The following is a 24,769-nucleotide window of genomic DNA, read 5'->3' as shown; positions in this document are numbered from 1 at the left end:
AAATATGTTAATAGTTAACTGTTTCCTCAGTATTAAAGGCTTTTTATATATATTTTTTTTTCATTAAACTTACATAGTCGCATTGCTGGTTATTGTATTACATATAAACGTTAGAAACTTTTTAAAAATGATTTAAAACTATTACAACTCCAACACTTAACAGATTACTTAAACTTAAATATTTTGCGTTAAGTATAAATTGTTAAATAAATTTATCGACACATGAATTATCCGCATAGTATGCATAACATAATTTTGATTAACGATACACTATTAATTCGTTTGGTCTACATTTATTAAATACAATTATCAATAGATAAGTGTCATTAAATATTATACAATAAAAATCTGAAGTTACAAAATCAACTGCAAACCCTAAGAGTATATTACTTTTATTTTTTTATTATCATTTAAATAATTTTTTTGTATTTTGTTGTAATATCATTTTTTTTATATTTTAATGATTTTTTTTATAACTAATTGCATGTATTTTGTAATATATAAATTAAATATTGATTTTACATTCATATCATTTATATTTTTGTATACTCAATAGGTACGCTAGACGCCAGGTGTTACTTTTTTCGTAGTGTGTTACTTTAGCCGGTGTATACAACTACCTGTTATCGCTCGGCGGCGGTAGCCGTGGTATAAGCCTCTATTCGTCGCGTTAGGTTTGAAATTTACAGCGGCGAAACCGCGGAGCTCAATCATTTGTATGCGCGAAGGAGTAGCGCTCTCTCAGTGGCCGTACTATATAAGAGGTAAAATATATTTTTATATAATCTGTGGTGTAAGGTGTAACTTATAATAATTTTTTGTGTTTTTATATGAAACCTATCTACTCACGTTGACAAGAAAAAAATTGTAATTAAACTGTTTAATAAAATTGACCTGTATCATTATTTGGTATGATATTTTAATTGAACAAAACACTTTGAAATTGTATACTGTTAAACCCTAGGAAATACATTTTAATATGTTATTCAAAACAAACAAGGTGCATATTTTACGTTAATTGAGGGTGGAAAGGAAAGGTCTGATATTGTTAAGACAAGTTAGGGGGGGGGCAGTAAAATGATTTCGTCCCGGAGAACATATATTCTAAATGCGCCACTGGCTCTACCGCACTTTAAGTACCTGAAGTTATACTTTATACCACATAGATCATACTATATATATAAATTTCTCACTGGTACATCGTGAATTAATATATTATACTCAGTATGCAGTGATAGTTTGACGTTATAAAATGTAATTAGTTACCGTTTAATTACTGATGTAACCATTAAATTTAGACCACAAACCGAAATTTGTTATCATATTTCGTGATCAATGTTATAAGGACGACCGACTTAAAGTAACTTTTGATTTTTCCAATAATATTTTTGGTTACTTGTTTCTTAATTTTTAATATTCAATACGTATTTAAAACAATATTTAATTTATTTAGATTAAATTATATTTAATTTATTTAAAAATTAATTATTCAATCTATATTTTTATTTATAAAACAAAAATTTTCTATTTTTTACTAAAATATATAGCTTCCTATTTACTATTGATCACAGTCATATTTCACGGTTTTTAAAAAAAATTCAAAAATATAATTAGTGCAATCAAATTTTATAAATTATACTTAAAATAGAATTGTTGTGAAAATTATGAAGAATGACGAGTACAAATGTCCTTTATACAGGTTACTATTTGTGTAATGAATTATGGTTGAATTTTAATTAAATATTAAAACATTTTAACTCTAACTAATTATCTTTCTAAAATATAAAATATTTTTTGATATTTAAATTAGTTTAATTAAAGTGTTTAAATTATTTATTGATAAAAACTATACACATCCTTCGATAATTAACAATTTATCCCTGAAACTCGTCGTTGCTTAATATTAAAAAATTACTATAATTAATATTCTTATTTTTCATCCCAGTTTGTCATGATTTTAATTTCATGCTACTAGTAAGTGAGCAATCTATTTTGTATATTAGTACATATTTATTCATGCTCAAATTAAAGACTTAATAGATTAATTTCTAATTTTGTTATAATGCCAAACAAAAGTGCCTGCAATTGTACTATTTTCCCAGAAAAGATATATATAATGTTGAGTCTAAAAAAAATGCAGGTAGGCAGGTTAGGTTAGGCAAGTATTTAAGGTTATTTAAGGTATTATAAGGAAGGCAGGTATTTCGCTAAGTCGAACCAGTGGCGTAAACTGGGTGGTGAAAATGTGGCACTTGCAATACCACATCTAAAATGTGGTGGTGCAAATATATATATTTGCATCACCAGAAAATTATTGAAATTTGTATACCTATAATATTATTTTCAATAGCCAAGGAAATCAGCATACTAAAAACAAAATTAGATTGTTTTTTTTTTTTTATTAATATTATAATAATAAAGGTTTTATTCCTAAAATAATTCAAAATTTATTTGTTATTTAAAGAAATATATGGAAAAATATATAGTTTATTCGGATGAATTTTACTCAGGAAGTTGGAAAATTGGTGTGTTGGAAATTATAACTTGAGAATATGCTGCTGCACCACCAGAAATTGGATCCAATTTATGCCACTGGTTCGAACAACCCAAGCTTTTGGCCGAAGACATCAAGTCATCGGTTGCCGCAATGAAAATTATTAAAAAATAAATTGAATAACTTAATCTTTTTTTCGTACTTAGTATTCTGTATTTATAATTTTTAGTTTCAGAAATTATTTTTAAATTCTGTCTAAGGTATTCTTTGGTAATTTTCGGTCACCAATTATCGGAAGCGATTCTAGTCTCATCGGCTTTTTGGTGATGTTTTCGGGTGATATGCGTCTGTGTCCTGTAAAATTGAATGTTTTATTGAACAATTAACGTCAATGGAGTTCGTTAAATAAAACAAAAAAATATTTTACGACGTATCAATACGTCTATTCCATTTCGTACCTTTCCACTTGTGGAATGGTCTACCAGACTCTCCGTGGGATTGTATCAGTAACTCGGTGGCTCGTTTTGGTTTAAAGTAATTACCGGCGAAATCGTTTTCGTTCGACTTTTGATACTTCTGGAACATCAAATAAGGTTATGTTAATAATATTAGGGTGCCGCATATATTTTTACAGTGTGGTTCATCGTTTGTATGTATGTGTGTGGTGCAAAATAGAGAAAACAAATGAAAATGTATAAAAATACAAGTTCATTTTTCAATTTATTGAAAGCTACTAGTGATGACAGGATGCGTGATGACCATATCACCTGTTCGTATATGACGGGCACGTCTGGCGATGACGATCTCCTACTGCTATCCGAACTGGAAGATTTGTCAAAGGAAAGACCGGCCAACGTGTTAAATATACCCAACGACATTTTCCTCCGGGCGTTATCGAACGTGTTAAACGCCGCAGTGTTGTTGGTGGACTGCGTTAACGTGCCTAAAAGAAACTCGTTGTGCTGAAGCCATACAAGAAAAGCATAAGCAGTCGAAACATATACAAATCGTATCTACGCTGTCGTATAAACTATAAACTTTGCATATATTATGTTTAAATATATATTTCCAAGAAGTAAGTTAACACGCATGTTGCGTATATTAACTATACTATATCAGCGCGGTTAACTATTATAAAAAAAAGAGCAAAGCGAAAACAAACTTTTTAAGTTGAGGAAAAACGAAAGAAAGAAATAAAAAAAATAAGGGTAAATCACGCGAAAATCTGTAAGTCGCACCACGTATGGTTGCTTTAATTAACCTGTAGTGGATGGAACGTGTACATCGCCAATGAATTTTCAGAGTTTTCTAATCTACCTGGCGCCGTCAGCGAGTTAACAGGCTGCCTTCCTGATGACGCACCTACCCATATCATAAAGTTCACTGTAAGCACCGATAATGATCCTATTGCCACGTACTTACCCGAAGCCGGCGGGAGTTTTATCCTTGTCAGGTCCGGCAATATCCAGCTCTGCGCATCTTCATCCCATTCTGCGTCTTCTTTTAACCTCTCTAGATTACTAAAAATAAAAATAATAATACCTATATCATTTCACCCTATATCATTCGTAAGTGGTTGATGAACAGTGAAGTTTATACTCCTACCTGTAATTGCATTCTTTCGAAAGTGTTGGCACGATTTTATCTAAAATTTGATTTTGTAATTTGATTTGACGCTCCTGTTTTCTAATGGTTTCCAGATAGTCCGTTCTTTCGTTCTCAAACTCACTTTGGATGTCCGCTATTTCCCTATCAGACGCTTTCAGCTGAAAATCGAAATGTGATATCCCCCACAACCCAAATTCGTCAGCACTACGCAATTTTACCCAAATAATTTCACGTTACTTTTTGTTTGTACTTCTTCAAAACTTCGTTTTTGACCCTCAACTCTTCTTGTATATCGTCGTACACGCCCAACACCAGGTTTGGTCCCTCTTCGGTCTCGACATTGGCCAACGCTTTTGCCAACGCGTTCAACCGCCTCTCAGCAGACTTCTTCTTGCGCAGGCGACGTTCCTGAAGTTCTTTGTCGTTAACACGTTCCCCACCGACCATACTTTCTTGTAATTTCTTTAACCTAAGGCCAGGAACTATATTTACAATTTTCACGTAGTGCAACGCAAGGCAAACCTTTTTAGTATTTCTTGTTGTGATGAATTCAATTCCACTCGATTACTTTTTAACGCTTTTTCGACGATCTGTTGTGGAGACGAAGCTCTATCATCATTCTAAAATGTATAACTGACATTCATTATTATGAATTTGATAGTAAGTTATTGCATAAAATTTAAGATGTTATTATGCATAACCATCCCTAGAAGTGGGAAAAATAGGGCAAGTGCCTTAGAGCATACAAGTATTATGGAATTAGAGTACCCTATTTATAGTTTAATAAAGCGTTTTATTAGATTTACGTACTTGGTTAGAGATTTTTGCCAAGTTTTTATCGTATTTCTCTTTTAGCACTTTTAAATCAGCTTGCATTTGACACTTGGAGTTATACTCTTCTTGGTATTTTTCTCTAAGTTTAATCATTTCATCTTGATACTCCAACCGCAATTTTTCCTTTTCCGAAATGTCGTTTGAGCCGTTGCTCATGGGTAACTGTGCAGTAGATGCTTCCAGAAGTTCTTTGAGTTTTTTTATTTGTTCCTGATACTGACGCAACATTGTGTCTTTGGGGTCTTCGTTCACATGCGGTTCGTTATATATATTCTTGGCACGATTGGCGTACCTAAGTGTCGATAAAGTTTCATCGTAGTTGTTGTCTGCTGGCGACAGACAAGCTATCATAAGTGTTTTCGTGTTACCGCCAAGCGAGTCCTAAACAGTCAATTCATGCGCGCAAGAGAAATTTAGGTTTATTTGAATTCAGTTTTCTAGATTACTTATGATTTTTTATATGTATTCTCACTTGGAGTAGCCTGGTGAGTTTTGAATCTCTGTATGGTATGTGTTTGGCTTTACCGTCCACTAAAGCTGATATGACGTTGCCTAAAGCCGACAGAGAGAGATTGATTTTCGTAGCTTCTTTGAGACGATCGCCTGAGGCTCCAGTTTTTGCCTGTCGTTCACTACCAGCTAAGTCAACCAGACACAGTTTACCTCGCTTGATTGATTTTATGTCTTCCACATCTTGTGACATCGACATCATTTCTACGGATATTGTGAAAATCGAATGACTTCTGGACGAGTCGGCATTCATCATAGTAGCACCTGTTGCTCTATTCCTCCACCCTTTTTCCATTAACTTTTGACACTCGATCACGTCTTGTACGGCATGATGAGATAACTCTGTAATGAAAAATTTGCAATATATTTTGATGGAGTATATGAATGATCACGAAGACCTATGATCCTGATTTTTATAGAATGAACTGAGTATACCGTTTACATAGACTCCTCTTTCGGGACTCTCCTTCAACTCCAGTTTACGCTTGGTATCCGAACTCAATAGATCTCTCACTTCTTCGTTGTAGATTTCGATGTAAGATGCGAGTACCAAGAATTTCACGTCATCCGTCACAGATATTGCTTCAAAGACGTGTTCGAAAGCCCTTGGTATAATTCCTCGCTGGTTTGGTGGAGAATCTACGCCCTGCATCGAAAAACTTTTGCCACATCCGGTCTGTCCATATGCGAACACCGTACAGTTGTATCCTTCTAGAATACCCTATAAATAATTCGATGATAACAATTAAATACTAGATAATTACCGTTTTTTATGCGTTCTAGTAGTGTTTATTGTTTATATACCAAAGCACATCTCACATGTCATATACTCACTTCGATGAAAGGGTACGCAATATCGTTGTATATTTGTTCCGTGTTGAAATCGGGTCCGTAAACGCCATCGAATGTAAATGTTTTCGGTGGTGCCGAACTGTCCGTAGGGTTGACAATGGAACAAGTACATTTTTCTGAGTCTATGAAGACCACGTTCTGAAATATTTTTTTACAATAACATTTAAATAGTATTAGAACCAATAGATAAATACATTACACGAAGTATGCAATAGTACTCTATAATAATAGTTGGAAGTTACTGATCATCCTTCCCCTCCCCTCCGAAATTTTTACGGAATTTGGTTCAACAAAGAAATATTGTGTGAGTATGAAGTGAGATAACAAAAAGGTTGAAAGTGTAAAAAAACCTAAGCAGAAGTGTATGTTACTATTTTACTAAATGTAGGTCGTGAAATATTGCAAGAATAGGGTTTGCAGTACTGCGAACAAGTTATATTTTAACTCGCTCAAAAATCGAAAACGAATATTATGTAAAGTAATGGTTGCTTATCATTGTCACGGTTTCATTTATGCGAGAATATACAACAATATATAAGTATAGACGTAATAATAATATTACGATTTCTCGCACCACGAAAATAGAAATATCTGAAACAATATGAGTGTTATAATATTATGTAGTACACGGGTATTACGACTTGGCGAGAAATGAGCCGTATCACAAACGAGTTAGTTGGTCGACAGTCTATTTTCGGAACCTCCCTTGCTCAGTAGTCTGCAGTAAGTAAATAAAAAACGACTACGGTATTTCGGCCACGTAAAGCCTCGTGTACGATGCGACGGGGTTGAAGCCATCAACACACGGGATTGTAGATGTGCATATTGCGTGCCTCGAGTATTTGTGTCCATAGGTACTTAGTCATGGCGATCGTGAGCAAGGGTGGTGGGAAAATTACTATTAAGGTTTATAGGTCACGGTGCGTATTAATGTTGTCGAGAATTTCGCTGATTGTTATAACATCATACACTCTAAAACGTTACTCTAAAATCTCGTTAAAACGAATATCACGGCGGGGCCAAAAATAAATTCCATTTTATTAGGATAAATTGTAAATTTTAATTAGCATATACAATTACTATACATTTTGTGAAAGTATTCACACAATAATTGTATGATTTTCCAAAAACTGTCAAACGTTTGCGTGTGAATAAATGTTGAGCAATTTAAAAATTAACCTAATTACACTTGTTACACTTTAAGTATGACAGTAATAATAATAATTTATGTAAAATAACTATATAAATGATGCATGATATTTTACGAGATACTTAATGAAGTACATCCGATCAATTTAAAAAATATTTTACATTGATAGTTCGTTTAGTTTTGAAGAACATTTTGATTTTGAAACTCATTATACCTATTTTTATTAGAAAAAAATTCATTTTATGCATATTTTTGTTTTTAAGATGTCCGTCTTGCCTATTTATGAAGTGATTAATTTAACATAAATTTATATAGTCGAGTGTCTTATTTTAACTTAATTACTACCCGTATTGAGGAACCGTTGTTACCTATATCCGATTCTCACCTTACTATTCAATGCCCGTTCCCTTGTGTTCATCGGCCGACATCTCGCTATGACTTTTACATTTTCTGAAGTCATTTCAGCACATCAATTCTGTACGAAAACAATTACATAGTACAATATTATATACGTTAAGACTCAACACAAATAGGTTTGTAGGTATCACATTATATTATAGGGAAAAGCTCTTATTTATTGAAAATGAAATACAAATATTATTTAAAATTATATTAATATTTTATATTATTTAAAAATACATTTTATATTATATATGTTGTAATAAATTCAATTTTATTTTTTATCATTATCGCGTATAAATATTGACTAGATTCATTCTTTTTATTACATCAGACTCATCCGGTTAGTAAATGTTCCAATTTATGTTTATTTTTTTGGCATGCAATTCGGATGAACCGATGGGACTATGCTTTACGTAAGTACTCAAAAATTATTTGAATTTAGGATTTTGTTATTTTCAAGTATACCATTTCTATAAACTATAAAATACTTAGGTATTTTAAATAAATTACTGATTGTAAATAGTTTTTTTCCCTTCAAAATTAAGATATGAAGAAAGGGTAAAAGAAGACGTGGAAAAATTAAACCAGGTGAAGATTGGAAGGAATTATTATTAGAAAAGGAAAACTGGAGGCATATATACTGGACGGCATGGTCTTGAACTGAAAACCATGCAGAACAAGAAGAAGAAGAAGAAAAAGAAGATGAAGAAAAAGAAGAAATATCTTTTTTTTTAAATAATTTTCTACAATTCTTATTTAAAAAAACATATACACTTAATAAAATAAAATTAATTAAAACCACATAATTTCACACAAAACATACTTCAATACTTGTACATATTTTCCTTATATATTTTAACAAAAACTAGCAATTAATTAAATAAATATTGCTCATGATACCTTTTTATTTATAGTAGTAATAGTTTAGTATACCTAGTAGTAATCTATCATTTTAGTATATATAGTATAGCAAACTTATTTAAAATGATTTTTGTATCAAGTGACTTTGCTAAATTTGCTACATTTGCTCTCTCAATATCTAAGATGGCTAAATTTGATAGAAATTTTTTCTATATTGATATTCGGGTCCAATTAATTCTCCTCGCGGCAAAAATAGATTATACATAGCAAAATGTATTGGTAGACAAATAGCAACTCGTAATAATTTATATAAATTCATATATATACATTTTTATATACCTACACTTTTTTTAATTAATTCAGAGCACTTCCTTCTATTATTTGTAATAGTATATTTTTTGCTACTGCCACATCATGTTTATTTTATCTGTTTTAGTTGTGTTATAGTATTATTATTTATTTAAGTAAGTGAGAAACATCAAATCTATAGTTCAAAAAATCAAAAATAATTCACGGATGTTTTAAATTATTGAGTTTATTTCTTATGTTTATAAAATGAATGTCATTTAAAAAAAAATTAATTGTATTGTGTTCAATAAAATCCATATATTAGATATAGTTAGTTTCTAACACGCCATTTTAATTTTTTTTAATCGGAGTTTCTTGATTCACATTCATAATGGGATAGAAAAATAAGTAGATAAATTATAAACAATTAATTCAAATCATTGATATTTGTATTAAATATTGATTAATTCCAAATAGGATGTGAAGATAACTGTAAAAGTTAATTACTGCAGCCAAAGCTAGCGCCAAAATTTGATTGTAATCAACAAGAGTTATAAAAACAAAAGATTGATTTTAGAATTGAAGATATTAGAAAAAAATATAATTGACAAAACATTCATAGACCGTGGTAGTGAAAAAATCGCAAAGTGGACCTGTTAACTGTTTAACCACTAAAACCAACTATCAGTGTATTATATTAGCTAAATTAGCTATATAACATACAATTTTGAATATAGATGAATATTATAAATGAGTACTGTAAATAATAAATACTATTAGGTGTACGTGGACTAGGTTGAACGCGTTTATAGAGGGCAGGTGACGAGGCATAATCCCCTCCAGACCTTGACCTGTTCTTTATATGTTGTATTACATTTTACAATTGTACAACGATTGGTCTGGGTTTGAATTTTTACAACACAGCAATGATTTTGATCTATCAATATGACGTATAAAATAATTTATTCATTATAAACTCTATCCAAGAACGAGCAAATTAGAGCTCGTTGGTTAATAACGTTAAGTATAATAATATCAACGTTGAGATGTATAAATAAATTATTTTATCCACCCTATGTGAAAATATCTAAAAGCACACACTCGTTTTCAAGGTTATCATAATTGATTTCAATTCATTTGTATAGTATAGTACCTATATTCTATATATTGCAGTAATTCGTAAACCGATTTGTTATTACTATTGCGACCGATTCCATATATGTGTTGTTCGCAATAGCGCTGAACTCTGGGTTCAAGTCTGGTCATGACTATATTTTTAGGGTGGTGAGTGGTGCCATGATGGATACTGTATGAGTAATAAGTGAATTAATTCAGTTAACTATAAATTATAATACGGCCCATTTAATAATGACTATTTAAGACGTTTAAGTACCTAAATGCAATCAAAAATATTAAAATAGATAAAACAATTTTGAGATAGGGTGAACTCGCAAACTCTTAAGATACGTCCTTGGATGGGGTGGGTTGTAAGTTGTAAATCAGTTGACTATTGACCAGACCATTCAAAATTTTGTTCGACATCACTGACTGTTCATTCCAACGACAATGTTTACAAAGAAATTCAATAACAATAATTGTATTTGAAGTTATCGATCATGAGACTCGTCTAAGGCCGTGCCTAGGGTGTACCTAGTGGTATGATAGATTATTATCTACATTTTTTGTTCTACCTATACAATTTGAGTTAATATTCATAGGCGTAGCCCGGGGGGCCTCAGGATATGCAAATACTTATCCTGAACACCTATGGAAATAATAATTTATGTTCTACTTTTTTGGAAATTGCTAATTTTCATTATAAGTTCACTCTAATTCATATATAGGTTTCTTGCACACTCTGAATACGAAGTCTGGCTACACCTATGGCTATGTCGTGCACCCAAAGGGTTTACGACGGGTAGTGAAGGTCAGAAAGTTGACAACACTTAGACGAATTAAGTTTGACAAATATTGTTATTTGGAATATTAATATAGACAAACACACTGTAAATAAGATAAAGGTATAAAGGTATAAAGATAAAGATAAAGGTAAACAGTACAGGACTAGAATTCTGTGATAAGTGACTCCCGGTGCCTAGTGAGCAGGTGCCTTATAAAGCAGTGTTCCTACGTCATAGCCCTTGGAACGTAAGTGGCATGATGCGGTGTGACGTTATAAAACGTCTATGATTGGCCCATGTCGTATGACATGATGCTGAATGTACAGATTAAGATGATGTAATATGGCATACTCATTACATTTATATTACTTATATTACTCTATAATTGTTGATTATTTCTTTTATTCATTTAACTAATACAAAATAAGTAGTTATATAGAACCTTCTGTTCTTATATAGTCTCTTGATAGTCTATAGGTATAAAATATTTGGTAGAGGAAATGGGGACTAAAAAAATAATTCTTGGCATCAGGTGCTAATTATGCTAGGCACGGTATTAAACTCGTCTAGTGAAAATAAACTAAACACTTTTATTTTATATTTTCCAATAACATCTATACGATGATTCGCGTACAATTTAAGTGCATTTCTTACATTGGCTTGTTCGATTCGCATCATCTTATGATAGAATGTATTTACAGCATAGCAAAATCGTTAGAAAAATTAGGTAATTTAAATAAAGTATAAATATTATAGAGTAATTATATTGTAAGCAAGACAAAGCTTGCTGTTTCATGATTGATAAAAATCTTCTGGTTTAAAATATTGTACATTTTAAAACGAACTGGTTGTAGTTAATGGCAGTTTAAACATTTATATTTCATCAGGGCAGATCGAATAAAACCACACATTTACCCCGAAAAAATTGTTTTTTCTTTGCTCGATTTATTTTAAAACGTTTAAACATCCAAACTGTGTCATTAAATTTGATCATAAATTAACTTGTATTTCAAACTTAGATTTACTGAATCAAAATTAGCCTAAGTAACTTAGTGGGTTAGACTTAAGAATTTTCATCTTAAACGTCGATCATGATTCATATATAGTAGATTCATATAGTTTCAAGTTCGTATTGTATCATATACGGAGCTTAATGTGCCCAATGTACTCCATAGGCAATTTCATATTATCAGCATTGTAAATTATGTGTAATAATATAAATTATATCATATACGATCACAGTGGCGTATTTTGAGATTTTTTTTGGGGGGTGTCCTGACTCCTGGCAATACTTTATCTCAACAAATATTAGCATAGTTTCATCACGAATTCATACCTGATTATAATACATCTTAATACCTTACATAAATGGTAATTTTTTAGTAAAAAATCAGGATATCTACTTAAATTTTTAATTATTGAGCAAAAAATAAAATCGTTGTAGGTACTTCGAGTGTACTGTACACTGTACACAGTATATACTTTATATCGTCGGCCTTTGCTATAGTAGTTAGTTGACAATAACTTGTATTCGAAGAAAGATAATAAGGCGATAACCAATAATACGGCTCACCCAACATCACGAAACGATAAAACAATTCTAAGAAAGAAACGTAGTTCACGGTTTACTGCGAAAGTTCAAATAATATTTTGCTAATGAATAGTACCTATTTTTTTGTTTTAAATGAAATATACATTATTTAATTTTCAAAGCAGTTTTAAAATATTTCGTCATTCGTCAACAATACTTTGCAATACTTCAGTAATAAATAGAACTACAAAAAAATTGGGGGGGGGGGTTTTAACCCCCAGGACACCACCCCTAAATACGCCACTGTACGATCATATACGTATCAACTATTTTTAATATATTGTATTTTTAACTTAACAATTATTTATTGTTATCATGTAACAAATATCTTGTAAATATAATTAATTTAGGTGAAATAAAAAAAAATTAAAAATTATCTGTCTATCGACTAATATCGACTGCCATGATCATGTATGAAAAACGTTATAATTTCGCGCACCACATGCGGTGTTTTTACGTACACACGCCCTCGCACGCATGTGTACGATCGATGTTTACACCTGACCTGTGGTGACGGTGAAATTGTTTCGCGTAAAATAATATTATACGTGTGTACGGAAACAAATAATTTTGCAAATAATTTCGGTTTGTCGATGACCCAATGACGACCGATTGGATACAATATATTATACATAATATGTAGGTACATGAAATGTACGGAACGACATTGGACCGATAGAATCGATAACTTTTTATATTGTTTAACAGTCGTGGTGACCTGCATTATTCGTGTACACCAACATTTTGGACATTATAAATGTACAGCGTTGAGTCAATTTTGTGATTGCGAGAAGGATAAAGGAGGATATACTACTGTAACATATTATATTACTTATTTCGCATGCACAAGAACGACGCAACAACCGTCAAGCCAATTTACACGTTTCCATTGCATGATACGCAGTATGGAGCAGAAACATTAAATCGGCAAAAATTGTATAACAGACAACCGAACACATCTAAAATACGACTAATTGTAGGTGCGTTTATGTTATAGTAGTTGTGGTGTATTATATACAGTATTTGCGGACCTAAGTATTTTTTTTTTGCACTGTATGTCATCGGCATTAAAACGACACGGGACCATACGTGCCATCCAATGTGTGTTGTTCAACTTGACATACAGTATGGTTTTTTTTTTCCAACAGTTGCCGAGAATCGCGCATTTTGAGTACAAGGGTAGGAGGATAATCTCAGAAATCTGAAACTTCCATTGCACACCCTGCTCTCACTTACTCTATATCCCTTTTAAATCGCACACGGAGAGAGCTCATCGTGAATTGCAATAGGTACTTTTACGCCATGTCCAACGTAAACCTAAACCACGTACGACATCGCATCGGACGTATTCGCCGCACTGTTCGAAAAACAAATCATTTTGTTTTTCGACACATCGGAAGCAACAACGGACGGACGTATTATCGGACGCAAATTGATTTTGGACATGCATGTGTTTGCCGTAATAAAATGCGTCAAGTGCGTTGCGAAAACGAACACATCGGAAGCAATTCGGATTTACGTTGGACACGGCGTTATACTACCAGTTAAGATGGATTTTATAGTAAAAATGGAAAACAAATTTTTGAGTTTTAACGTCTTTATATTTTTTGACTTTTTATCGCCCATAAGATTCTTACATTGATAACCGTTGTTTTCTTATTTTTCGAATCTTTCGAACCTCTACTAAACCGAATACCGTATAAATTTGATGACGAACGACTATAATATAGAACGGGCAGATTGTACTGTATTAAATAATACGTGCAATAATTTTCAATCGAACACACGTTTTAGCATAGTGTAGTGTAGTGTAAAAGCATAGTGTAGAACATTTTAACAGTTTGTAGTAGATATAGGTATTCTTTTGCGTACGAATAAAAGCTGATAAGTGACGGTTATTGTAATTTATTTGTGATATTATTGGCGCGTTCTGACAACGAAATACAAGATTACTAGGTACATTATTATAATTTAAAGTTAATGAACGCACAACTTTTGCCTCTGAGATTCAGAGGCATGATCCAGTTATGGTGGAAAATGCATAAATAGTCCGACACAGTTCAAACATTATTCACTCGAATTTACCCAATAATGACATGTGAACACGTTCGATGGTAACGTACCAGCACAATATAGTTATACAGATGCCTATATTTACATATAATTACACTGCGAGTGGTTTTCGCATAACATCATTCGATTAGTGAAAATCAATAAAATCGTAATATGTTATTATCAAAAAGCAGTCGACTCGTTATTGTACGAAAATGTCAAACATAATACGCCACACATACAAGGTACTTCGGCTACTATACATACGAATTTAAGCTATTATGTTAAGTTCCTCCCCTCTTCACCGGTATCCCGTACAAAAAATCGTTTGTTGTGTATTTTACAAATACATACTCACATACACACACACACACAAATATATATACGAGTATGTATATAAATAATATGTGTGTGCGAGTGTAGTACATAGAACAACGCGCATGCGTGTGTATACCCATAGCCTATTGCCCACTTGTATAATATTTTAAAATGGCAAACTCCAGAATTATTTATTGCGAAATTACTGTTTGGTACGGGCGAAAATTAAAACAGTTTTAAGGGGGACAAAGCACGTAGTGTTTTCCGTGCATTTAGACAAAAAAAAGCGAGAGATGTTAAATTTAACATAATTTTCGTAACCAAATATTAATTTAAACTACACGTAAATATTTCTCATATTTTCCTCAAGACAACTAGGAAGGCGATTTTATATTTTTTCCCCCAAAAAGTAATAAAAATCATTTGATTATAAAATTGTTTTTATAATTATTTCCATGTTCTTTGTTTTTATTTTAAAAAAATAAAACCATAAATAGAAAAAGTGCTTCCTAGTTGTACTAGTCAAGGTGTTAAGAAATTAAAATCAGACATCGAAAAGTTGAATAAATTTAATTTCCCTTTTTGGCAATTTTTGTAGTCTTATAGAGAAAAAAATTAAATTTTTCGTAGTCCGTAGTCCTAACCGACACTCCTTAAAATTCTTGTAGAAAACAAACAATTCTTTTAGTCTTCCGACATGTTATTAAGTTAATGTATTAGATATTTGCATACATTATTTCTGAATTTTTTTGGGTATATACAAAAAATAATTATATTAAAAGGTTCTTTAAAAATTATCGAAAATTTAAAATACAAAATAATTTCGTTATTTTAATCACCATCCAAACCAACAATAACTCAAATGTGTCCTAGAAAAATTATCTGTTAATATTTTTTTATACTAATATTAAAATCGTCATCGTATATCGATTTAAAATGAAAAACATAATATTTTAATAACAATCTACACCTACTAAGAATATTGAAGAGCACTCATGTAGTCATGACCGTGGTAAGGGAGGGTCGAAGGGGGCAAGTGCCCCCGGGCGCCGTAGTTTTTTAAAAGTAAGGGGGCGCCTTTATCTGCACTCAATATACTACCTGTACCCAATGGCCCCGTAAAAAAAATTTTGCCCTGGGGCGCTGAAATGTTCGACGCGGCTCTGCATGCGGTCATAGGACGATATTTAAACTTAAAACAATTAATCAAATCAATAACTACCAGTTTATTACTTGATTAATTATTACACAATTGGATATACGTACAGACTCTAGGTACTCAGGTCAGTTAGTCGGTTAACGAGAACGCTTTATTACTCGTCTGAAAATATAAAATATTTATGTACTCTCATTGCTTGTTCTCGTACTCATGTAAAAAATGACTTTAAGTTCAACGCATCACCTATGCGATAAAATTAAGGCAAAATAGTTTTGTTCGGGGTATAATAAATTATAAAAATATTCATACCTGGTTTGACGATTTCCGAAACCAACGTATTTATTTATTTATCAGGATGAATTGAATAGCTCGTTCAAAAACGCGATATAAGCAAACACAAAATGTCAGAACATCCGATTTCTTACACGGTAAACAATCCGAAAACGGTGTCAGAATGAAGCCTTGAAACTATGAATTATTATTATAATATAATATTCACTAAGGATATTTCGTAGTGAAGTCTGGAAGACTGTAACGGAGTGAACGCACGTTAAACTAAGCTCGGAGCCTTGTTCAGACTACAGGTGGTGTAATAAAATATGTTCGACATAGTGTGATGTAGCCGACTGACGATGTACAAGAGTAACCATGGACTACGGATAGGGCGAATTGTGAGTAACACGCACGTACATTAGCCAGTGTATAATTATGTAGAAATAATTGGTGATACACAAATAAAAAATAAATTTGAATTTTATAAACCACTAGTACAAATACCAGGTCTCGTCCGTGAAAAAAAATATTTATCTCTATGTTAGATTACTATAAGCTCATAAAAAAAAAATTATAACCGTCGTTTTCCTTTTAATTTTTACCCAGACTTAGGACTGGTAGCAATTTTTTCTTGCTAATACCATTAAAATTTTTTTAGCTTTTTATTTAGTTGTCCAGCGGTGAACTAATCGACAAATTTAACATAAAAATGTTGTACCGTTTATTGAAAAATAATTAATTTAAACATAATAATAAAACTATTTTGAAATAATAAATTTGACTTAAGAGACATACCTATATAAAGATAGACCTATACTTAACCCTGGGTTAGGTTAATATAAACCTAGATATAGAAATAAAGAATACTAAGAAGACTAATAAAGAAACTAATATAGATAGAGAAATAGATACTATAAGAAAAAATAGAGTATTAGGCCTATTATATAGGTTATAAAAAATGTTGATTTATGTAATAGGTGGTTAAATAAGGAAAGTGGGGTCTATATAGGCATTAGATATTATAAATCTTAGTAGTCATTAGAAAAATAATTGATAGGACACATGGAATATCATAATGCAACGAGAAGTATGTAGTGGAACTCTTAAAAGAACTTACTGCTTAAAAGAAAATAAATACGGGGAATCTACTCTACAATCTAACAATCCTTTTAATAAGTTAGCACCCATAATGTGCTTGTGCGCGCACTCCGCTAATGAAGCTAAACCAAGTTGATTGGCAACTGGAGTGTAGTCATAAGGTACACAATTGATGCCCAGAAAGTGCTGGTAGTGCTGCTTGGCTAGCATTGTTGGTGGTATGAGGATTGACGCGGCACACGTGGTAATGGTGGCGCGTACACGTGTCATAAGTGAGGGTGACGCACAAATGTTAGAAATATTACTATACTAATATTAACGATAGTAATAATAATACGTAATAGTTATCGATCACCATGTATATTAACTATTAATAATTAACAGATGAATAAAATGAACAAGTGTTTAAATTCAAATAAAAAAAAGACAGGACGAGGTTTGTCTCCGTACACGGTATCGGAAAAATAGTACGCATCACAGTTCAAATGGTGGTACCTAGCCGACGTCGCCGCAACCGCTCGCGTCACCTGTCCGGTAGTTGATGACAGAAAAAAAGGCACAATCGGCGACTGAAGTTTTAGTAACAGCTGCCCCGTCAGGATCTAATACTATGGTACCATATTCAATAATTAGTCAGACTTATGACTCCTTTAAAAGAGGAAGTTAGCTTAGGATCCTTAGACAACCTTATTATATTGTCCAAAATTCTAAGGAATCGCACCTTAAGGCTTAACAGAAAAATATCTTAATATGGCGATCGGAATCAAAGTTACTGGAAAACTTGAAACTAAAATCCATCATAATGAAAAAATATAGAATCGTGAAAATAATACAATGGGAGGAGAGGATCCTAATGAATGCCATGGCTTTACAGTAGTTAGCTAAATTCAGAAATTCAGATACAAACCTAATATTTCGAAAAGTTTAATAAAACTATCTAAATCACATTAAATTTTTATCTTGAGATGCGGGGAATGGTTGATGTCTTTAATAAATTATGTTACATGTTTATTATACCTCAAACTATAGATTTTATTGTCACTAGTAATAACTTACAAGATAATAATGAATTAAGGATTTTTAGTATATATTTTAATTATTTTAAAATTAAATGAAATTAAATAACATTGCAAATTAATTTACCTACTTATTATTTTCAAAATCAAATTAACTATTTCTTTCATAATAAGGACTAATAAGTCTATAAGTAAAAGCAGGGCATTGAAAACAAAATAAGTTATAGAAAGTATTTTATATTAGGTATCTAAAAAAAAAATAGTTAAGACACATACACAAGTATACAATATAAAAAATAAAAATAAAATAAAATTAAATTGTAAATTATATTAAGTCTAAGAATTGGAATGGCAAACTGAATAACAAAAATAAATTGTTCAGTAATCAAGAATTATTTGAACAATAAAAATATAAAGGTATAAATTCATGTCAAATTTAATGCTAAGTTTTATTTTTTAAATAAATAAAATTATTAATTAAAATATTTATTATTTAAAATTTATATAATACAAAATAGCAATTTTCTATACTCAAAAATCATAAAAGTTAAACATTAATAGACCTAACAACATTTATTAAATTCTAGTGAGCAATTCAATTACCTAAGTTTTAGTCTTAAATCAGTCTATTGATGAATTTTAAAATAACATTTGTTCAATAGTTTTTTGGTATATTTTGTACAAGTTTTTATTATCAATATATTATTATTAATATTATTATAAACATATATAATAATCATTAACACATAGAAAATAATAGGATTTCAATACAATTAAAATAAAAAAAAACTCCATAAGTAGTACATATTTGGAACATTCAACCATCTACATTAAGTAATGTTTATAAAGGATCAAATCCTTAATTCGAATAGATTAAAACAAAATTATGAAATGCAATTACTTTAAAAGCATTAAAATTAATTATTAACAATTTGAGTAGTAAAATAAAATGTATTTATCTATGTTTTGATTTTTAAATTAACAAAAATATTTTGTATTGACAAAAATATAAAAATGTCATACAAAAATATCTTATCAGATACAATCAAACTCTTGTTTTTACTAAATTCTAAAACTAATATATGTAGGAACCCATAATAATCACCCTGAAAACCTGAACATTTTGGGCTTTAGACCTTATTGTTATAACTTATGAATTATTATCTTCATAAGATACATGATATGTATTTGTATTTGGCACATTAGACAGTTGGTTTGTTTCATCTTGTTTATCATCCTGTAATTTTAAAACAGTTTAAACAACCTCAAATAATTGTAATAAATAAAATAAAAAAATATATCAGCTTTTTCTATATTAATTAAACATACCAGTGTAAATGTAGATTAATAAGTAAAATATCTGTTTTAAGGAATATTTACTTCGTTTTGTGTTTCTTGAATAAGAGATTCAGATTTTAATTTTAAATCATTTGTATACGATTTGGTTCGATGTCTGAATCGATGAGTGACTAAAAATTGACTGGTAGCAAATCTTTTATTACAAATATCACACACGTATGGCAATTGGCTATCGTCAACTTCATTATGTGTTGCTATGTGCATATCATAGTAATGTTTTACTATGAATGATTTACCTACATTTTTTTTTATAAATATTAATACTTGCACAAGTAGAGCACAAATGTGTATAATTAATGACTAACCACAAATTTCACAGACAAGAGGTCCAGTTACTCCATGTGTAGTACGATGCTTGTGGAGATTATCTTTCCGGCTGAAATGTTTGTGACACAAATCACATCCATACAATCTTTGGCCTGTATGACTTAACATGTGTCTCATAAGATGTTCTTTACGACTAAATGATTTTGAGCATGTCTCACAGCTATATGGTCGTTCTCCTAAACAAAAAATGACCACCATGTAAAATAATAAAAAAAAATATATATTTTATTTTTTTTATCAAAAATAGATGCAGATAAATCTTAGTTAAAGATATTTGAGTTATAAAAGTTATAAAATTAACAGTTACATAATAAATAAATTAAAAGTTGTGCAATGATAAAGTAACATTATGTAAATTAAAAAATCATAATATCAAATATATAGAATACTATAAGGTTAAATTATATTTTAATTGATATCCTATTATATAGGTTTCACAAATACATAACTATATCAATAATAAATAATGTATAAATAACAAAATGTACAACCATATTTAAAAAGTTTAAAATATTTATTTATTATGAAATTTACCAGTATGAAGTTTTCTATGTTGTATTAAATGCTCTTTTCTTTTAAATTTTTTCTCACAGACATCACAAGGAAATCTTGGTGGCATCATATCCCTTGAACTCCTAGTTGGTACATTATGAATACTTCTATTACTAACAGCTTTGCATGTTTGACTATGCATGACAATTTCTTCTTCACTTTCTAAGACTTTTCCACAAGCGGTACATGATGCAAGCGCACCATCTGAAGGTAAAAACCCATCCATATAAGTTTTCACCTCATCAGACACTTCAGATTTACTATGATCCAAATCTGAATCTTGTTCATTACTACTTAAAATATATTTTTAATTAATAAAATAATACATTGTCAAAAAAAAAAAAAAATTGTATCTAAAACTTAAACTCACTCAGATTTATTAAATTGAAAATGAAGCATTTCTGGTTCAACAGTTAATGGAGTCACATAAGCTAAGGAATGCATGTTCATTTCAGAATCTTCTTTATCAAGACTAGGAATATCCTAGAAAAAATATTAATTTCAATTTTATAAGCTTGCTGTAAATGATGGTAGTAGGTATAATTTTTTATAACAGGTTTTTATATTTTAATCTTTTACAAAAAATTTCCCAACATTTTTGTTAGTTATAAATATTTTAAACAATAAAAATTCAAAACTACACAATTATAAGACTTTATTGCATAAGACATAAATACCATTTAGTTTTATCATCTTTCCCTAAATAATATTATGGTTCTAATAAAGGACTTTGACTTCCAGAAAAATGGTTAGTATCATACAAATTTGTTATATGTTCATTGGCACAGTCATTAGGATTGACATCTGTATAATCCAATTATTCTAAATAATTGATTTATTCTGATTTTCTAAAATAAAGGTGGCCTCTAAGTCATTAACAATTGATCAGTCAATACAAAATATTTAGAGCAACTTTAAGCAGTTATTTTACATTGCAACAATTTAATCAATTGTAATGCTTTTCAGTGCAATAACTACCAAACCTACTAATAAAATTCATGTTCATATATAGTCAAAAAATATTTACTAAAGTATATTTAGACATATATCGATTGAAGGAATAAATTGTATTAAAAGATTCAAATTATAAATAAACAAATAGTTTTCAAAATACTAGTGAGGTGACCATGCTCACCACAATACCAATGACGGATTAAATTTATATAATATATAAAATCATGTTATTTTAATAGTATACCTCAACATCTCAAATTGAAGGAATAATGAGCAAAATTGTATAACCTCAAAAATATAAATGAAATTAATCATTTAATAAAATAAAAACAGATTATTCCTCAAAAACCGCAATAATTAACTAAACAATAACTATATTACCTATTATCTTAACAAGTAAATACTTACAGGAATAGAATAAATTGTTTGAACATTTTCACTAGCATCATTTTCATCATTAGATGAATCTGTTTGAGCCGATTGATTTGAATTATTGGCTATAGTATAATTGTATTTCATAGATTCAACTCCATTAGTTGTACTAGTTATAACTGGCTATTTTATAAATACAAATTTAAGAAACTATAAAGAATACATATTTTTTGTTTAAAATAACATTTTATAAAACTAACCTGCATATCATATTTACAGAAATCTTGGTATTGGCCATTCATATCATTAACAATTTGTATAGAACCAGATTGGACAAGATTAGATAAACTTTGCATTGTAAGCATGGCTGATGAATGATCAGAATTATTTTTAGTTTTCTGACTAACAGAATTGTCATTAGAATTATGTTCTATTGATTCTCGTACATAAACCTAAAAATAAATATTGTTATTATTTATGAATTAAAAACTGATTATGAATAGGTATTGGGATAGTTAACCCATATATGCCTGTTACTGAAGTAGATATGTAGGTTTACAATATATTTTATAACATTGAGATTAGGATATTTTAATAATAGTAAAAACCATTAAAAAATAAATAAGCAGATTATTACAATTTATCTTAGCTAAAAAACTGCTGAATTACTAAATGCATAGCTTTATACTTCTAAAGTAATATTGACAAGCCTTTGTGGTTTTTACCTAAATACTGTAATGAATAGTAACTATAAGTATAAAATATAAATTTATTGTTTAATTTAACTTAAAAAATATGTTTTCATTCATTTATAATAAATATCAGTCAATCATTAAACAATATATGTTTTGACATCATAAAATATAGTTGTGACTTGTCAGTATGAATAAATGTTCAGCATATTATTTTATATCAATTTATATTGATATTTATCTTTGAATAAACATCAAATTAAAAATTAAGATGTTATTTATGTTTACAATATTATTAATAGATATTAGTTTTTAAAAAGTATAAGTTTTGAAGTATTGTATGCATAAAGACACATCTTATAAAATTAATAACTTCATATGAATAACTTAAATCAAAACCAAGAAATTTTTATTAAATTCTACTTACTTTTCCTTGGCATTTTAATTGATCAGAAACACTTAAAGTTGCACAGTAACTTTTTAACATAGACTCAGTATTTACACATTGATCTATGAAATCGTAAAATTCTTCTATTTTTGTTACACAGTTTTCACATATTCTTTTAGGTAAAGTATCATTTTCTTTAATCTAAGTAATAAAACAATTATAATTATGTTATTATTTTTATTGATTTATAATATTGTAATATAAATTGAACTTGTTTAAGATACTTATAAAGAATAAAATATTGAATACTTTAAGAGTTGTTTTGTATACAGTATATAATGTATACATTTAAATTACATTGGACAAAATGCACAAATGTTGTACAAAATTATTGGTAATAATTTTTAAAACCATACCAACCTGTATGATGAAGATCATTGGTTTTCAATCTTATCGAATTGTAACCCCCAACTTTTAATTATTTTTTAATGTGATCCTTACAAATAATAAATAATAGAACATGAATACTTTTTTAATACATATACTTAAGTAAATAAAAAATGCATAAATAAATAATATGAAAATGTATAATAACAGTATTTTTTGTTTTTCAATGGGAAACTTATATTTTAATTTTTGAAATTATAGTTTCAATATAAGGTTTCATATTATAAACTGCTACTCTTAAGTCTGGTTTATTAACTGATTATAATATATTATATTTGTGATTGAAATCATTAAAATACATGTATATACAGTACTAGTGTTAATAGAACTATTAAATGTCAATCCAATTAAAATCAGTAATCACAATCACTTATCGTTAATTATCTGTTGTCAGTCAAGATTATGATATACAGTATTTTATTCAATATTATTGTACATTCGTAATAATTAGATTAATTTTTAAAATATGATATTTTAATATGAATAACCATTTGTTCATTATTTTTAGGTACCTCCAAACTATCTTTTATGACCCCCAGGTTGAAAACCATTAATATAGATTATTCAAGAAGTATATTTCTACATTTAACGCATGAATCATTGGAGTCAACAAAATTAAGACATGGGTGTATTTCGCCTAACTATTGATCAATCATCAGCATAATTCAGAGAAAAAGATTAAGCACAGTGAGACGTGAAAACACTTTAAAAAAACAAACACGTTATTCATTAACCGGCAGAAATATCACTTTTGGCGCCCAAAATAAACAACGAATGGCAGCAATACAGCATGACGCTGCATCCTGATAAATTAAAAAAAAAAAAAAAACGTCACTCCTCACCTGCAGGGGGATACATTTTTGTAGCTTAGAAGGTAGCTGCCGGTCGCTGCTCTCCGGGCTCTTGAACAGATGATGCTTTCTTCCGCCCACGCACATGCAGAGCCTGCATAAATCGTAAAAGTCCACTTTCTTATAAATACTCATCGTGTGTAGGTATTGCCGACGACACGTGTACAAATCGATTCTTTTAAGCCGTTCGGACAGCGACGACGTCCTGGAAACCGGACGACCACGCCATTAGCGTATAGCAACTCGTCGTTGTTGACTGCCGTGCGACGAAAGTGCGGTTGATGTTGTTGTTGTCGTAGTCGTTGCCGTAGACGGCCACCGAGTGCACCACATGCACTATAACCTACTCATCGCCACACGGCTGTCGGTTGATATTTATTGATGATAACAGCGGCGGCAGCTGCATGACATGCACCGCTC

General features: G+C 30.2%; 2 protein-coding genes and 1 long non-coding RNA gene across 8 annotated transcripts; 1 reads left to right on the top strand and 2 right to left on the bottom strand.

Moving 5' to 3' along the window:
- Positions 1-611: 611 nt before the first annotated feature.
- On the top strand, positions 612-8,556 carry LOC112681983. The gene is made up of 3 exons (XR_003148447.1): positions 612-764; positions 8,182-8,263; positions 8,396-8,556. It is a non-coding gene; the product is annotated as an uncharacterized LOC112681983 (long non-coding RNA).
- LOC112681981 (kinesin-like protein KIF17) lies at positions 2,698-16,625 on the bottom strand. 4 transcript variants are annotated; one of them, XM_025552381.1, is made up of 14 exons: positions 16,330-16,625; positions 16,128-16,182; positions 7,834-7,923; positions 6,281-6,436; positions 5,882-6,167; positions 5,409-5,788; positions 4,913-5,317; positions 4,625-4,722; positions 4,340-4,571; positions 4,100-4,260; positions 3,917-4,014; positions 3,262-3,437; positions 2,953-3,070; positions 2,698-2,848 (listed from the first exon to the last, which is right to left on the bottom strand). In XM_025552381.1, exons 3-14 carry the CDS (start codon positions 7,906-7,908, stop codon positions 2,739-2,741), a joined length of 2,295 nt encoding a protein of 764 aa, XP_025408166.1. In that variant the 5' UTR covers positions 7,909-7,923; positions 16,128-16,182; positions 16,330-16,625; the 3' UTR covers positions 2,698-2,738. The 4 variants fall into 4 exon arrangements, with proteins under 4 accessions (XP_025408166.1, XP_025408167.1, XP_025408163.1 ...); XM_025552382.1 differs by lacking the exons at positions 3,262-3,437; positions 16,128-16,182 and adding an exon at positions 3,756-3,856; XM_025552378.1 differs by lacking the exon at positions 16,128-16,182.
- A 2,734-nt stretch (positions 16,626-19,359) lies between these two features.
- LOC112682026 (zinc finger protein 436-like) lies at positions 19,360-24,694 on the bottom strand. Of its 3 annotated transcripts, none has more exons than XM_025552476.1 (9): positions 24,341-24,692; positions 23,091-23,252; positions 22,232-22,423; positions 22,008-22,154; positions 21,016-21,128; positions 20,628-20,938; positions 20,072-20,269; positions 19,788-20,002; positions 19,360-19,644 (listed from the first exon to the last, which is right to left on the bottom strand). In XM_025552476.1, exons 1-9 carry the CDS (start codon positions 24,482-24,484, stop codon positions 19,558-19,560), a joined length of 1,569 nt encoding a protein of 522 aa, XP_025408261.1. In that variant the 5' UTR covers positions 24,485-24,692; the 3' UTR covers positions 19,360-19,557. The 3 variants fall into 3 exon arrangements, with proteins under 3 accessions (XP_025408261.1, XP_025408263.1, XP_025408264.1); XM_025552478.1 differs by having other exon boundaries at positions 20,628-20,935; positions 24,341-24,690; XM_025552479.1 differs by having other exon boundaries at positions 19,559-19,644; positions 19,737-20,002; positions 24,341-24,694.
- Between the last annotated feature and the right edge of the window lie 75 nt (positions 24,695-24,769).

The sequence above is a fragment of the Sipha flava genome, unplaced genomic scaffold (genome assembly GCF_003268045.1).
Source record: "Sipha flava isolate LNK unplaced genomic scaffold, YSA_version1 1_pilon_pilon, whole genome shotgun sequence".
NCBI lineage: Eukaryota > Metazoa > Arthropoda > Insecta > Hemiptera > Aphididae > Sipha > Sipha flava.
The sequence above is the reverse complement of the archived record's forward strand: the minus strand, read 5'-3'. Positions and strand labels throughout refer to the sequence as shown.

Bases quoted from the DNA above. Each gene is read 5' to 3' on its own strand.
- LOC112681981 (XM_025552381.1), bottom strand. From the start codon at position 7,908: ATGACTTCAGAAAATGTAAAAGTCATAGCGAGATGTCGGCCGATGAAC. The intron at 4,572-4,624 runs GTTTGCCTTGCG...TCCTGGCCTTAG, and splicing joins CAACAAGAAATACTAAAAAG to GTTAAAGAAATTACAAGAAA. The intron at 2,849-2,952 runs GTACGAAATGGA...TCAATTTTACAG, and splicing joins ACCATTCCACAAGTGGAAAG to GACACAGACGCATATCACCC.
- LOC112682026 (XM_025552476.1), bottom strand. From the start codon at position 24,484: ATGAGTATTTATAAGAAAGTGGACTTTTACGATTTATGCAGGCTCTGC. The intron at 22,424-23,090 runs GTAAGTAGAATT...ATTTATTTTTAG, and splicing joins AATTAAAATGCCAAGGAAAA to GTTTATGTACGAGAATCAAT. The intron at 20,939-21,015 runs GTGAGTTTAAGT...ATATATTTTAAG, and splicing joins TTTCAATTTAATAAATCTGA to TAGTAATGAACAAGATTCAG.